The sequence below is a fragment of the Eptatretus burgeri genome, chromosome 4, assembly GCF_056783735.1.
Source record: "Eptatretus burgeri isolate ZD-2024b chromosome 4, Ebu_testis_v1, whole genome shotgun sequence".
In the NCBI taxonomy this organism is placed as follows: domain Eukaryota; kingdom Metazoa; phylum Chordata; class Myxini; order Myxiniformes; family Myxinidae; genus Eptatretus; species Eptatretus burgeri.
In genome coordinates, this window is record NC_140964.1 from 108205596 (window position 1) to 108223061 (window position 17466).

General features: G+C 40.1%; 1 protein-coding gene across 13 annotated transcripts in view; it reads left to right on the top strand.

Annotated features, from left to right (window-relative positions):
- LOC147028865 (synaptic vesicle 2-related protein-like) overlaps positions 1-17466 on the top strand; it is a 360308-nt gene that overhangs the window by 241435 nt on the left and 101407 nt on the right. For all 13 annotated transcript variants that reach the window (XR_015057745.1, XR_015057743.1, XR_015057747.1 and 10 more), the window contains 3 exons: positions 1847-1972; positions 9434-9565; positions 9678-9751. Coding sequence is in view for 9 of the 13 variants with exons in the window: in XM_085879631.1 (XP_085735757.1) it covers positions 1847-1972; positions 9434-9565; positions 9678-9751 (332 nt within the window). In the remaining 4 variants the exon portion in view is untranslated. The remainder of the gene's footprint in view (positions 1-1846; positions 1973-9433; positions 9566-9677; positions 9752-17466) is intronic.

Consider the following 17466-nt stretch of genomic DNA (forward strand, 5'->3'; position numbering starts at 1 on the left):
CTTCTTACGGTATCCAAGGTAATCCCCACTCATGGCTCACAGACTTCCTCTCCTGTCACAGTCAATGCATGGCTCTTCATGAAATTCTCTCATCTCCTATTCTCATCTTGGCTGAAATTCCTCATGGCAGTGTTCTTGACCCTGTGTTTTTTCTGGATTTCATCAGTGATCTCTTGGATTCTCTGGAAAATCCTCATTATCTTTTTGCTGATGACTCCACCCTCTGGCATACCATCTGTCATCCCTCTGATCGGCAGGCAGCAGCCTCTTCACTCTATACAAATCTGTACAAAATCACAAGCTGATCAAGCACTTGGAATATGTCTTCCAATCCTGACAAATCTCACACCCTCACCATGTCTCTCCAAAAGGACCATCTGGAAAATCCCCCATTTAATTTCTCAACAATCCACTTGAAGAAGTCCTTTCATTCAAACTTTTGGGTTTCACTACTGTATCTGGCACGATCTTTCTTGGGAAAGCCACATCTCGAAGCTGGCCGACAAAGCCATTTGCCGACTGGGCATCCTACGTCAAGCAAAGTCATTCCTTGGCACACCTGAACTTCTAACGACTTACAAAGCTTTCATCTGCAGTCTGATGGAGTACTACTTCCCCCTCTGGGTGGTACTCCTGCCTCACACCGAGCTCGATTTCATGCTGTAGAAACCAAGGCTTTTAGGATGATTGGTATCTCCAGCGATGAAGCTGAGTCTTTGGGTCTCTCACTCTCTCAACGGAGGCAGGTCAGTGGTCTTTCTGTCTTCTACCCTCTCCTCTCCTGCCTTGCCCCACCACTGCTCTGTCTGTGATCTGCCCCCCCCACCCTCCACCTATATTTCCTCAGGGCACTCAAGGTCCACCAAAAACCCCCTTCTGGTGAAACTTCCAAAATCAAGAATCACGACTCACCTTCACTCTTTAATTCCTCTTTTTTTTCCTTCCTCTGGAACAAATTCCCACACACTCTTCAATCCCACTCCTCCCCCAGGTGTTCAAAACAGCTGTTCACTACCATCTCTTATCTTCCACATCCAAAGTCTTGATCTTTTCTACCCCCATCAATCCACCCCACACCCACCTCCTTCAAATTCCCTGGTTTTCTTCCTGAAAGTCCCTGTAGTGTCCATCTTGTATACCCTGTGTTCCCTGCCCCATTCCTCTCCCTTCCACAGATATCCTATCGTCTTTGTTCCCCCACTATTTTGTGCTTCTCTCTTCTGCCCCTCTTGTCTCCTGCCTTGTTATATGTTTCTGTGTATTAACTCTCACATGAGCTTTGACTTGGTGTGTGTGTATATATATATATATATATATATATATATATATATATATATATATATATATATATATATATATATATATATATATATATATATATATATATATATATATATATATGAGCCTCCTAAGAACACCAGGGAAGTTCAGTGTGCACACGAGAATTTTTGAATGTGCCTTATTTTCTATCGTTTGCCATTTTCCACAATCTATGCAATGTCCCTTCTTCTCTGTAGTTTGCCACATGGCACATACCATATCAAGGGGCCTTTTTTCTGCCCCAGGAATTTTCCCCAATATTTTTGTTTTTGTTCTGCTGGTAAAACCATCAAATTGCTTCTTGCCCCCCTCAGGGAGGCTGTCCAGGATGATTGTTGATGTAAGCTTGTGGAAATCCATCACACCAATCCACAGGATCCCCTTTGGGTGGCCCATTTTAATTATTTGTGGAATATTCATTTCATAGAACCACATAGAGATGTCCACATGTTTATCATTTATTGCACTTCATATTTCTCTGTTCTGTCTCATTTGTTTGTCTTGCTGATCTGTATGACTGGCACAGGTGCCTTGGTCCGTTGGCATTCTGGCCATGATCTGCCTGGGTATATTGGTTCTTCCCACCATGACCTGGAAGTGGTTCATCTTCAGTACTTGCCTTCCACTTTTCATCAGTTTCTTCATTTGCTTTGTAAGAATTAACATACTTATATTGCGAAAAAGCCTTTTAGTTGTTATTTCTCTTTGTAGGTTGTCCAATTACGATTTTGTCAGTTATGTTTTGTTTCCTCTGGCACCGAAGGTGGATGGAGGTTATGTTTTCATCCCTGTCTGTCTGTCTGTTTGTCTATCAGCATGATATCTCGAAAAGTTGTGGACAGATTTGGACGAAAATTGGTGGAAAGGCTGGGTGTGTGACAAGGACAATTTGCTTCGATTTTGGTGAAGATCCGGATCAAGATATGATAATTTTTTTAATTTTCAAAGTGATTCTCCACCATTGAGAGGTGGGTCAAAACCAACCCAACAAATTGGGTCAAAACCAATCTATAGCGTGACATTTCAAAAAGTTGTGGACGAGTTATGACAAAACGAGGTGGATGAGTTGGTTAGGTGACAAGAACAAGCCGATTAGATTTTGGTTCATGTCTGGATCCAGATCCGGCCAATCAGTGGGATACAAAACATAAACTGTTTAGCCTGGTGGAGGATTGTGCTCTACCGAGTGACATTCTGGTTTGTTAACCTCCGCCATCTTCGAAGATGGATGGAGGTTACTGTTTTCACCCCTTTCTGTTTGTTTGTTTGTTTGTTTGTGTGTTTGTGTGTTTGTTTGTTTGTGTTTGTTTGTTTGTTTGTGTTTGTTTGTGTGTTTGTTTGTGAACAGTATTACGGAAAAACTCCTCGACGGATTTCGACGAAAGTTGGTGTGGGGGTTAGGTATGGTCCAAGGATCATGCCATTAAATTTTGGACTTGTCCCCCCCCCCCCACAAAAAAATTGTTAGAGAAAAAAAAAAATTTTTTGCATTTCTCCATGTTTAAAGTGATTTCCAACCCACCCCCCCCCCCAAAAAAGAATTTTTTTTTTGCATTTCTACATGTTTTAAGTGATTTCCAACCCCCCCAAAAAATTACCCCCCCCCAAAAAAAAATTTAGAGAAAATTTTTTTTTTTGCATTTCCACATGTTTTAAGTGATTTCCAACCCCCCCCCAAAAAAAAAATGTTGGAGAAAAGAACTATAACTCTGTGAGCACTGTTGACATATTTAATGAATAAGATATAAGGTTCACTTGAGTGACTCGGCAGTATTGGCGGCGGAGGTTTTGCACTCTCCCGAGTGCTCCCCCTCTAGTTTGTGTTTGTGTTTGTTTTGCCTTCAATGCATTCCTAAACAGCTGGATGGAATGAGTTGAAAATTAGTGGATGGACTTGTGGTGTGCCCAAGAAGATTGTCTGTGATAAAGCATTTCATAACCCACAGGGTTCAGAGGGTGGGAGGGGTATGCAAATTATCAACGTAAATGTTTTTCATGTAGGGCCGCTTCTGGATGAGGGGTAGAACAAGTCAAAATTTAATAAATCCTAATTATCTGCATGAGAACCACACAAATCATAGAAATGGAGGAATTGCAACACTGTGATATTGTTACAGTGGACCGTGGGATGGACACGAGGTCAAATCCTCCACCAGGACGATCACCAATTTAGCGAGGGATAGTCTTCACAGACAGTACATCGTTCACCGGGAAAACCAAACAGATCTTTTCTTTGGTTTCTCACATACAGAAACTCCAAGGATGTGTCGCCAATGGTAATTTTCTCATTTCAAAAGGATTGCGGTGGAGCGTGAACCTCAGGTAATTGCAATTTTATCCCTCCTAACAAGGTTTGGCAGAAAATTTCCAATTGCCTCGAGTTTGACTCGTACCACAGTTATAATTCCCAATTCTGAACCGTCCACCAGTCTGACATGCCATTGGTGAGAAACAGGTGTATTCTAAATAATGAGAATGCCAGAAGTATGGGGAGAACAAGGAAAGGCAAACACATATCGCAACAAATGTCTGCACAATAAATTTCCTCGTACCCACAATATCTCGATGGCTTACATGTTAACTTAACCAGTCACACCACAAAGCTTCAGACAGGAATAGGTCATGACACATCGAAGAAGAAACCTGGTCCTCATGTGATGTTTGCAAGGGGTTGCTGTTGGAAAGAGAGAGAGAGAGAGAGAGAGAGAGAGAGAGAGAGAGAGAGAGAGAGAGAGAGAGAGAGAGAGAGAGAGAGAGAGAGAGAGAAAGAGAGAGAGAGAGAGAGAGAGAGAGAAAGAGAGAGAGATAGAGAAAGATAGAGGGAGTAAGGGATGGAGGGGAGGGGAGGGGAGAGAGGGAGTGAGGGAGAGGGAGTGGAGGAGAGTGGGGAGTGACAAGAGTGGGAGAGAGGGAGGGGAGACACATATATATATATATATATATATATATATATATATATATATATATATATATATATATATATATATTTATATCATATTTATTTATATATATATATATATATATATATATATATATATATATATATATATATATATATATATATATATATATATATATATATATATATATATATATATATATATCTACACACACAAACATAGATTGTTACGGCTGTGGAAATTCGCAGACCACCATAAAGGGCCTTAGATCAGTTATGACGATAAGTATATGTGTAGTTATATTTCCCCACCGTTGTTTAGAGGGAATTTCTGTGTTCACAGGGCTGTGATCCTTTGAGTTTGCCGTTTTTCTTTTCTCTATCAATATTTTGGACCCATCATCCCCCAACAACCAAATCGCCACCACCAACATCATTCCCAAACAACTACAACTCAAACACCACCACCTTTGCCTCTTTACCTCCACAACACCCCGCAAACATCGCTTCACCGCCATTCTCAAACGACACCCGCCAACAACCAAATCGCCACCACGAACACCCTTCCCAAACCACCACAGTAAACTCCCACCACCTTCGCCTTTCTACCAAACGTCGTGCCATGGGTTGTGAATGGGATCCTTTCGCCTCAGAAAACGGATCAGGAATGATTCACGCCCACTTTTCATCCATCCAATGGCTCAGTAAAAGGTGGTGTAGCCCCGCCTCCGAACCCGCTGTGATCCACAAATTTGCATAGGCGCTCCTCCCCGGCCTATACAAGCGTGAGCACAACACAGCTCGGGGCAATCAAGCGGCAGTCAAGTCGACGGCAGTCAAGCGGCAGTCAAGTCGGGTCTGGAGAGTAGCAGTCTGGAGGGGTCGGAGAACAGGACGGATCTCGAAGAGGCAGACGGCGGCAGTGTTGGTGCGGCAGTGTCGGTGGGGCAGAGTCGGGAGATGGAGCTCGAAGCAGACGGGAAAGTCAGACGGGGGCCGAACGCCGGAGAGAGCACACCGGCCACGACAGGGGCACGAAGCCAGGCTCAGCTACGCTGATATCGCGGCTTGCCCGCCATCGCGCCACGAGGGCACGGGTAAGACCCTTTGGTCTCGTGGACCCGGCCGCTCATCCAGGTTCCACACACATTTGGTCCACAGACCTGTCCGCCACCCTTGCCTTTGAGGGTGGCTTTTTCCTTTGCTTTTGTGTAAGTGCATGTGTTGGCGCCGTCTTGTAAAGTAGACCTGTGTAAGTGACTGTGCATGTACATTCTCATTGCTCGTATTCAGTTGTAACTCTGCTATTGCTTGCTTTCACTGTATACGTGCCTGAATTACTGTATGGCTGTAAAATATGTGCTTGTCTGAGTGTGCAATAAATGTGCTTGTTGAACTGTTCCCCGTTTCGTTACGTCCTTTCCTTTGTTTGAAAGTTCCATCTTGCATCACAGAAGGAATTGGTAGGAGGGGTGTACGCACCCGGTAAATAATCACGTCCGTCGGGGCCGGCAATAACACCGCTTGGTTATCACTGAAGCACGGAACGGACCGCTGAAGCGGTTCGTGTCCTTGGCCGGCCAGCAGCGAGGTACGATCGCCCGGTTAACTACCCGCGCAGTTACTTAGGTAGGTCGAGTTTGGCGAACAACCCTATCCTGCATGGGTGGCCAATTGGCACGATTGTGGTGTGGTCGAAAGACCCACCCGTGACTAGCTCCTGGCGGTAGTTCCAAAAAGGGTCACGACTGAATTGTCCGTTCCGGTGGGCAACGCGGTCGCGATTCGAGTTACGTGGCCGATCGCACGCCGGGCGGAACGAAATTCGTAACAATATATATATATATATATATATATATATATATATATATATATATATATATATATATATATATATATATATATATATATATATATGTATATATATATATATATATATATATGTATACATGTATATGTATACATGTATATGTGTATATATATATATATATGTATATGTATATGTATATGTATATGTGTATATATATATGTATATGTATATATGTATATATATATGTATATATGTGTATATGTGTATATATATATATATATATATATATATATATATATATATATATATATATATATATATATATGTATATTAGGGTGGTCCAAAAAGATCAAAAAAATATTTTAAAAATTCAGATGTTGTCTCCACAAGCCTGGAATTATTCCACTGTGATTCAGTAACGCACATAAATAATTTTAAGTTGATCGGAGGTGATTTAGAGGTCGCTCCATATGATGACTTTTAGCTTCATGAGTTGGTTAAATTATGTTATGGTCAGGTACGATTACGTGTACTTCTGGATGTCCGAGGTGGAAATGGAGTGCATTTTCGAACTCTATGGGGTCGATTTACTCTAACAAATGACTGCACCGACATTTAATTCACGACCATTTCGAAAATATGACCTAAAACAAGATTTATCATTTCTGGAGTTGAGTAACTCATCCTACTCATTTCGATATTTCCTAATCTATAATTTATTTGTGGTCCGTCTAAACATTTCTTAGAGTAAATCGACCCCACTGAGTTCGAAAATGCAGTCAATTTTTTACCTCGGAAGTTCAGAAGTGTACGGATTCTCATCTCACCATACCCTAATTTTTCAATCAATGGAATTACATACTATTAGAATATTTCGTCTCATTTACCAAATACCACTATCGTCTCCGCCTCTATTGCTGTCTCCACTCCTGCCTGAACTTATTTCTAGCGAGCCCAACATCCAGTGTTTTAGATTCAATGATTCACGAAAAATATGTTCGTTATGTATTTAGTTATTATTGTATTAAATTAGGGTATGGTGAGATGCGAATCCAGACACTTCTGAACTTCCTTGGTGAAAATGGACTGCATTTTCGAACTCAGTGGGGTCGATTTACTCGAAGAAATGTTTAGACGGACCACAAATTAATTATAGATTAGGAAATATCGAAATGAGTAGGATGAGTTACTCAACTCCAGAAATGATAAATCTTGTTTTAGGTCATATTTTCGAAATTGTAATGAATTCATTGTCGGTGCAGTCAATTCATAGAGTAAATCGACGCCATAGAGTTCGAAAATGCACCCCATTTCCACCTCGGACATCCAGAAGTACCCGTAATCGTACCTGACCATACCCTAATTTATTCAAATCATGAGACTAAAAGTCGTCATATGGAGCGACCTCTAAATCACCCCCGATCGAGCTAAAAAAATTTGTGCGCATTACTGGATCATATTCGAATAATTTTAAGCTTGTGGAGCAACACTCTATTTTTTTCGACTTTTTTGGACCACCCTAATATATATATATATATATATATATATATATATATATATATATATATATATATATATATATATATATATATATATATATATATATATATATATATATATATATATATACACACACACACACACTCTTCTTCTTTCGGCTGCTCCCGTTAGGGGGTCGCCACAGCGGATGATCCGTTATGATCCGCATAATGATTTGGCACAGGTTTTACGCCGGATGCCCTTCCTGACGCAACTCTGGTCACCTCTTACGACACAGGGATATGCTACACCTATTCAAACTGGGGCATACACCTGGCCCAGTACATTGGTACTCACTTCGCCAACCTCGGAAGGATGACAGGCTGAGTCAACCTCCTGGTGTGTATTAATTAAAGCAGCCAACGGGGTTTGAACTCAGGACCTTTTGGATCCCAAGCCGCTACCCGAACCACTATGCCAACACCAGGCTTTATATATATATATATATATATATATATATATATATATATATATATATATATATATATATATATATATATATATATATATATATATATATATATATATATATATATATATATATATATATATATATATATATATATATATATATATATATATATATATATATATATATATATATATATACATACATATATATATATATATATATATATATATATATATATATATATACATATATATATATATATATATATATATATATATATATATATATGTCAATATGTGCACCCATCCATCATGACCATACTCTGTGCAGACCGTTGGTGCTGCCTAAGCAGTCTCCTTAGCTATTGGGCACAATACTGGACAAGTTGTCATTCCAACACAGGATACCAGCAAGCTGGCACTCATTTTGCCAACCTCAGAAGGATGACAGACAGAGTCAACCCCACCTGGTATTTATTCAACAGCCGAGGAGGATTTTAACTCAAGATCCAAGGATCCCAAGCCCACCACCCCAACCATGAAGCAAACACGAGGTGTGTGTGTGTGTGTGTGTGTGTGTGTGTGTGTGTGTGTGTGTGTGTGTGTGTGTGTGTGTGTGTGTGTGTGTGTGTGTGTGTGTGTGTGTGTGTGTGTGTGTGTGTGTGTGTGTGTGTGTGTATATATGTATGTACAGTATATATATATATATATATATATATATATATGATAACAAATGGAGAAGTGTGGCAATTAAAGAGGGTGGAATGACTAAAAGTATTTTTCGATGTGATATTAAGTGCCTGAATCTATTTCGAATCGACATTTTTCGAATCGATTTCGTAGAAAAGGCCAATTCTCGTTTAAGCAATTAAGCAACTCAAAGAAAGAAATCTTGCCGTTGAAAAAAAATACTTCTTCAAAATGTTTGACATTTTGAAGATTTATTGTTGAAAGTGAGTCTCGGAAAAGGTTAAATCTCTTCATTCAGCATGGCTAACTGTATTAAAACGGTGCACAGTTTTCCTTGCTCACAAAAGTATAATGATATATTGTCATCATATTGTATGAAATTTTTGTTATTAAAAGGCTACATTTTAAGCACCATGCTGATATCTTGCCTATTAATCCTCATTATGGTGATGCACGTTTAAATTTGTAAGCCCAAATCGTGTATCTCTGCGTGAGACTTGCACAAAATTGTTAACTGCACCAAAACTGTTTCCAAAGAAAGTAAAGGTTTGCAAGCACAGCTTATCTATTTTCAATTTGCTGATCCCAGTGTATTGTTGGTAATTTTTTTCTTCAGTACCCTCTGCCCATCTCCCATCCTCCCACCCTTTATGACCTGTGTATATGTAAATACTAACCTTTCAATAAAAAAAAAATGTTATGTGACTTCTACATGTGGTACAAGAAAGATGTTGTGTTTTCATACTAAGCAAATCTCTTTTCAGTCTCTTCCAGAGAGTGCCTATTACCACATGGTTTGTGGCCAAACTGAGAAAGTTCTTGCAACTTTGGAATGGATTTCACGTTTCAATGGAGTGCCTCTCCCTGCAGGTACCCTTATGGCCGGCATCAAGCAGGTACACTTATTACCTTCCAAACGTGGCTGCTTCATAACTGATTGAGTATTTTTTGTTTGGGACCTGTGGACATGGTCCTTGTTGAAACTGCAAAATGCTTGTTTTCTCTTAGGAGAGATTGGGAAGAATACAAGATCTTCTTTGTGAAAACCAAAGACGAACCACTTTGCTGCTGTGGTTCATCTGGTAAGAAAGTTTTCGTTGGCCTACTTGGTGCTCCCGAGCTGGCAAGATGGCATAGATATATGCACACCAACCATCGAGCTGCATACCCTTGGTTTTAATGTCCGTGAGCTATAAACTGTCAACCTGGTGTTTCGCATGCAGAGTGATTCATAAAAGTGTGTGCCATCCCTCGGATGGATGTCAAACCCAGCCAAGGATGCCCAGCCAAAGAGAGAGAGAAAAAAACTCTCTCTTTGGAAGAAGGAGTTGGAGTGGGTTAATGAGGGTAGAAAAGATCATGGTTTTGGATTGGGGACAATCTGAGATGGTGGTCAACAGCTGTCTTGAACACCGTGTTCATCTGATAAGAAAGTTTTCGTCAGCCTACTTGGTGCTCCTGAGCTGGCAAGATGGTGTAATTGGATGCAGAACAACATCCGAGCTGCCTACCCTTGGTTTGAATCTCCCTGAGCTATAAACTGTCATCCTGGTGTTTGGGATGCAGAGTGATTCATCAAAGTGTGCCATCCCTTGGATGGATGTTAAGCGGGAATCCCATCTGCCAGCATTAGTTGGTGGACAATAAAGATCCCTTGATGTCTTTCTTTTAGAGTCAGCAAGCTATCTCCAGCACCAGGACCAAATCTCCAATTCCTGCACATTCAGTCAAGTATCTTGTGTCGAAGTGGTGACCCATCCAGGACTTTAAGCCTGAACCAATGAAACTACCAAGGCAGTCTTATGCGCCCCAGGGAGGAAGGAGGATAAATTCACGAAGTATGAAAGAAATCACACCAATGTCAAATGAGGCATGTTTGTGTTCCAATCAGCTGAGTGTAACCAGAGCAAGCGAGATTATCAAGTTGGCTATGAGAGCTTGTTTAGCTGCTATATAACTAGGGACTTAAATCTTTGATCCCCGACAGCCGTTATACCAGCCGCGATTCAAAATTCCATAAACCCAAGAGGCCGGTTTCACGGCAGCTATTCAAACCTCCATATACCTGAGTGGCAGGAGTTTTCTCCAGGGAGCCCAAGGTGGGGGAGCCGAAAGTCCAAGGAGCACAGAGTCAAAGGGTTAACACGTTTGGTCTAAGAACTGATGTCACACATGCATTATTATTTCATTTTTTGAATGTATAGACAATTTCCTCATGGAGGAGGTGGTACACTAAACGGATAGGGATGTAACAGACAAAAACAGGAGGGAAAACACGTAAAACCAGATGCGAAGGGAACACTGGAGATGCACATAAAAGGAGCAGTAGAGAGAAGGGGATAACACCAAAAGCATAGTTGAAGGCCAAGATAGAGGGAGACTTGGACAAACAATGGATGTGGGGAGGTAGGAGGGGATGCCTGGGGAGGAGAAGATGGATATAGAAGGAAACTCCAAGGAGGGAAAACTGGAAATTTGGAAGGAGGGATTGGAGTTGGTTAACAAGGGTAGAAAAGATCATAGTTTTGGATTGGGGACGATCTGAGATGGAAGCCAACATCTGTCTTGAAGACCTGGAGAGGAGAATGAGATTGAAGTGGATGTGGAAGTTGGTTCTGCAGGTGGGAAAAATGAGATACAAATGAGTGGAGGTGAGCAGTTACCCTGGATTTAGGTATTTTCACCAGAAGGGGGTTGATGGTAGACCATGTGAGCCCTGCAGAAAATTTGGGTGGGGGGGAGGGACAGATCATGGAAAAAGCAGAGGGTGCAAGACCAGAAAGAAGGCGGTAGAACCCAGAGACCATCGACTTCTCTGTGATTTTGAAATGACAGACCCATAGACTTGGCTTCCTTGCAGGAGATTCCAATAGTCTGAAAGACCTTGGATTCCATGATGTCAAGCTGAGCAAGATGTGAGGCAAGGGAGCCAGGCCAGAGAGGAGAGCAGTACTCCATCAAGTTGTGGATGAAGGCCTTGTAGGTGGATAGGAGTTCAGGTGTGCTTCGGAAGGACTATGTATGATGGAGGATACCAAATCAGCAGCTAGATTTTGAGGTGAACTTTGAAATATTGTTTGCCCAAGAGAGATCATGGCTGATAACGAGACCCAGGAGTTTGAATGACTGAACTTCCTCAAGAGGATTGCAAAGAAAGTAGATGGGAGGGTTTGCCATATGGTCCTTTTGGAGAGAGAGAGAGAGAGATAGTGAGAGTGTGAGATTTGTGAGGATTGAAAGATATATTCCATGTGTTTGACCAGCTTGTGATTTTTTTTTTTTGAAGGTCCTAAGAGAGGGAAGAGGCTTTGACTATTCCACAGGAAACTTGCATCATTACATCATTGAGTCTGAAGACGATATGTCTCTTGAATCTGGTTGTGTCGGCAAGATGTTTGAACTTTGTGTTTGGCATTGGTGTTGTTAATTGCTGAGACATGGATGATTGAAATATTGATATGGATGCAAAGTTTTCCAGACAATTACCTGGATGAAATACAATCTCAAAGAAAACAGAACAGAGGCCTCCACTTGACATTCCATTGTGTTTTTTTGAAAAGAATAAAACTTTTATTTTTTTTACAACATCAAAGCTTGTGGTGAGTGAGATGACAGATGGTAAAAAGGCAACGTGCTGACAGTGGGGCAACTATTAGACACAAAAAGCAAGGGAATGAACAGGAAAGAAGAAAGAGACAGACACAACACAAATCTACAAGTTAGAGGGTTGGGTTAGGGAGGGTTACTGGCAGTGTAAAATAATATGGAATAGGCAAAGCCTCGAAGCGAACGTAGAATTCTTCTTACATTCGATGCTGCAATTTCCGGTTACTTCAGCCTGGATTCGGGATCAGCGATCAAATAATGTAAATCACGATTAAAAATTATTTTTTGATGATGCGGGAGATATCTTTATTCTAAAATTAGGTAGACTTAAAACTGCTGGAGAATTTACTCTCTAGTTTTGTTGTTAATTTTTTTTCGTCATAAAGGTGTGATTGGGTATACTATAGATCAAATTAATTATTTGTGCATTTCTATAACCGTGATAACACTACTGCATATCACTCAAACATTACCTTCACAACAACAACTACACCGCCTAGAACAGGATCTCATCTGAAAAAAATAAATATTACCTAAACATTACCTTCACAACAACAACTACACCGCCTAGAGCAGGATCTCATCTGAAAAAAAAAATCCTCAACATTACCTTCACAACGACAACTCTACCGCCGAGAACAGGATCTCATCTAAAAAAATAAATATTACCTCAACATTATACCTCAACATTACCTTCACAACAACAACTGCACTGCCTAGAAAAGGATCTCATCTGAAAAAAAAAATCCTCAACATTACCTTCACAACAGCAACTACACCGCCAAGAACAGGATCTCATCTGAAAAAAAAAAAAAATCCTCAACATTACCTTCACAACGACAACTACACCGCCGAGAACAGAATCTCATCTAAAAAAATTAATATTACCTCAACATTATAGCGAACGCAGTGAGCTTCATACTTAACGTGTGCACATGAGAGAATAGGAAACAACAACAACAACAACAACAACAACAACAACAACAACAACACAATACCCCTGGCAATTTGGAATCCGTGTCGTTGGCTATGACCCTTTCGCTTCCGGTTTTTGTTTAACGCTGTGCGTTGTATAAACACGATTGGGTTTTATTTCTATCTTGTGAATATTACCTAACGTGTGCACATGAGAGAATAGGAAACAACAACAACAACAACACAATACCCCCGGCAATTTGGAATCCGTGTCGGTGGCTATGACCCTTTTGCTTCCGGTTGTTTTTAAACGCTGTGCGGTGTATAAACACGATCGGGTTTTATTTCTATCTTGTGAATATTACTTAAAGTGTGCACATGAGAGGATAGGAAACAACAAAAACAACACAATACCCTGGCAAATTGTGAATCTGTGTCATTGGCGATGACCCTTTTGCTTCCGTTTTTTTTTGTTTCTGGTTTTTTTTTTTCCAGTTTTTGTCATGGGGAATGATGTATGCCGGGAGATCATGACCGGAAGTGTTTATTTATTTATTAACCTCCGCCATCAAAGATGGATGGAGGTTACTGTTTTCACCCCTTTCTGTTTGTTTGTTTGTTTGTGAACAGTATTACGGAAAAACTCCTCGACGGATTTCCACGAAACTTGGTGGAAGGGTTTGGTCTGGTCCAAGGATCATGCCATTAGCTTTTGGACCTGGTCCAAAATCCAATATGGCCGCCATGGCGGCCAATTTGAAAAAATATTTGAATTTTTTTTTTTTGAATTTCTACATGTTTTAAGTGATTCCCAACCCCCCCCCCCTCAAAAAAAATTGTTAGAGAAAAAAAAAATTTGCAACTTTTTTTTCAACAAAATTTCGATTTCTTTTTTTTTGCATTTCTACATGTTTTAAGTGATTTCCAACCCCCCCTTCCCCCGCAAAAAAAAAATTGTTCGGGAAAAAAAAATTTGCAAATTTTTTTCAACAAAATTTTGATTTTTTTTTTGCATTTCTACATGTTATAAGTGATTTCCAACAAAAAAAACATGCCAAAATTATAATTGCAGCTGATTTTGGAACTTCAGGTGGATATACCCGCGTAAAATCAATTTCTGTCTCAAGGAATCTAGTTATGATGAATGAATTGAGAATGTAAAAGTTAAAAGTAAAAGGGAAAGTTGCAAACTATAACTCTGTGAGCACTGTTGACATCAAATTGAATGAATAGGATATCAGGTTCACTTGAGTGACCTAGCAGTATTGGTGGTGGAGGTTTTGCACTCAACCGAGTGCTCCTCCTCTAGTTCAATCATTTTTTTCCAAAAGTGAATTTTATACTTCCGAAAGTGATTTTTTTCATGACAGGAAGTGTTTATTTTGTATTTAACATTATCGGGAGTGATTTTGAAACTCTTTCCGGAACTTATATTTTCTTTTTTTCTTGACCAGAAGTGATTGTTTATTTATTTATTTATTCAATTATTTTTTTCCCAAAGTTAATTTTCATAAAGATATCTCCCGCATCATCAAAAAATAATTTTTAACCGTGATTTACATTATTTGATCGCTAATCCCGAATCCAGGCCGAAGTAACCGGAAATTGCGTCAAAATCATCAGCTGTGTGGCGCTTACACATACCACGGTATAGTTGGCAAGTATACAGTTGTGAACAAGTTCTCGGTAAAGTTAGAAGCGAATGTAAGAAGAATTATACGTTCGCTTCTAGGCTTTGCCTATTCCATATTACCTCAACATTACCTTCACAACAACAACTACACCGCCTAGAACAGGATTTCATCTGAAAAAAAAAATTCCTCAACATGACCTTCACAACAACTACACCTCTGAGAACAGGATCTCATCTAAAAAAATTAATATTACCTCAACATTACCTTCACAACAACTGCACCACCTAGAACAGGATCTCATCAAAAAAAATTAATATTACCTCAACATTACCTTCACAACAACAACTACACTGCCTAGAACAGGATCTCATCTGAAAAAAAAAAAATCCTCAACATTACCTTCACAACGACAACTACACCACCTAGAACAGGATCTCATCTAAAAAAAAAAATTACCTCAACATTATCTTCAAACAACTACACTGCCGAGAACAGGATCTAATCTAAAAAAAATAAATACTAGAAGCGAACGTAGAATTCTTCTAACATTCGCTTCTGACTTTACCTATAACTTGTTCACAACTGTATACGCAATTTCCGGTTACTTCGGCCTGGATTCGGGATCAGCGATCAAATAATGTAAATCACGATTAAAAATTATTTTTTGATGATGCAGGAGATATTGGTTCACAAAAAAATATTTTCACGAAAAAAATAATTGGTTCACGAAAAAAATAAGTGACCACGATATTCGTTATTGATGTCTGTATGTCTGTATGTCTGTCTGTCTGTCTGTCTGTCCCGAGCACAGCTCTGTGGGTTTTGATCCGATCCTGTTAAATTTTGGTGGGAGGTTTATATCATGATCTTGTTGTGTTTTCCTGAGAATGGGCGTGGTGCGCCCATTATAGGCAGAGCCACACCCAAAAAACATGTGTTTTTAGGGGGTAGCCGATTTCACTTTGCATCTTCTCCTTGGGGTTTTGTCGAATCTGACAGCGGTTTCGGTAAATGGTTAGCCCAATGGCACCTGCATAGCCCCACGGAGCTCGATTTTTCATTTTCGTCCCAAGGTCAAGGTCACAAGGTCACGAACTTTGAAAATTGCGAATTTTGACATAAAAATCCATCTTCTCCGAGGGGTTTGTCGAATCTGGCAGGGATTTCAGTATTTGGTTAGCCCAATGGCACCTGCATAGCCCCATAGAGCTCAATTTTTCATTTTCGTCCCAAGGTCAAGGTCACAAGGTTCCGAACTTTGAAAATTGCGAATTTTGACATAAAAATCCATCTTCTCCGAGGGGTTTGTCGAATCTGGCAGGGATTTCGGTATTTGGTTAGCCCAATGGCACCTGCATAGCCCCATAGAGCTCAATTTTTAATTTTCGTCCCAAGTTCAAGGTCACAAGGTCACGAACTTAGAAAATTGTGAATTTTGATATAAAAATCATACGACCGCCCAAACTTTGAGAGCTAGGATGACAATATTTTTTATGCAGAATCTTGAGGTCATTCCCCACCTTAAGTCTTCAAACCATTTTGCTCTATCTCGAACACCTTGCCCGTGGCGCCCCGTTCAACTTTGTTTTTACGCTGATTTTATCAAAGTATGGATAATCCGAGGAGTGCGAAATGCCATATAGCCTATATGACGTTATATTGTTCCTGGAATGTTCCAGAGGAAGTTTTTCACCAAAGGTCATAATCCTTGACCTTTGACCTTTAAAGTTCACAAAGGTCAAATTTTCAAAGTTGTGGGAATCGAACCGGGTTTTCAACCTTCTTCGATGAACTGACTCCAATAAGCTATAGCACGTATCCTGTTTCCTTATTTTAATGTCCACAACATTGTTTTGTGACCTTTCAAGGTTACGCAAAGGTCAAATTTTTAAAGTTGTTGAACGAAACCGGGTTTTCGACATTTTGCAGCTAATAACCTGTCACTCGTCCCACATCATGTTGATCATGTTGATCATTTTTATAACTTGGTCAAACATTATCACATTGTCTCATCCTTGACTTCTGAAACAATCTACATCATCAAATACCCCTCGTGAACCATCGTCGTCTTCAGACTTGTCTTTATTAAAATCTGTGGAGGAAATATACACCATGTCTGATATTTGGGTCTTTCATGTCTCTGACGATGCCTTTATCTCCCGGCATGCATCATTCCCCATGCCAAAAACCGGAAGCAAAAAAAAAACTGGAAGCAAAAGGCTCATAGCGAATGACACGGATTCCAAATTTGCTGGGTATTGTGTTGTTGTTGCTGTTGTTGTTGTTTCCTATTCTCTCATGTGCACGTGTTAAGTATGAAGCTCACTACGTTCGCTATTATAGGTAGGTTTTGTAGATGACAGAGGATGGTAATGCACCTCTTGCTATGAAGTCCTGGAGGAATGAGTGAGATTTAACACCCTCAGGTTCCACAAACCTGAGAAAAGAGGAATATGAGAGTGGAGGTGTGCATTGAGCCTTGATTTGGGGAGCTCAAACAGGAGAGGGGTGACTGGAAGAATCTGCACATCATGGAACAGCAGAAGATGGTCAAAGGGCTAAGAAAACAGAGGGAGCTTGACTGCAGGATAGGGAGTAAAAACTAGAGAGGCCTCTGCTGATGTGACAGCAACAGTTTATAT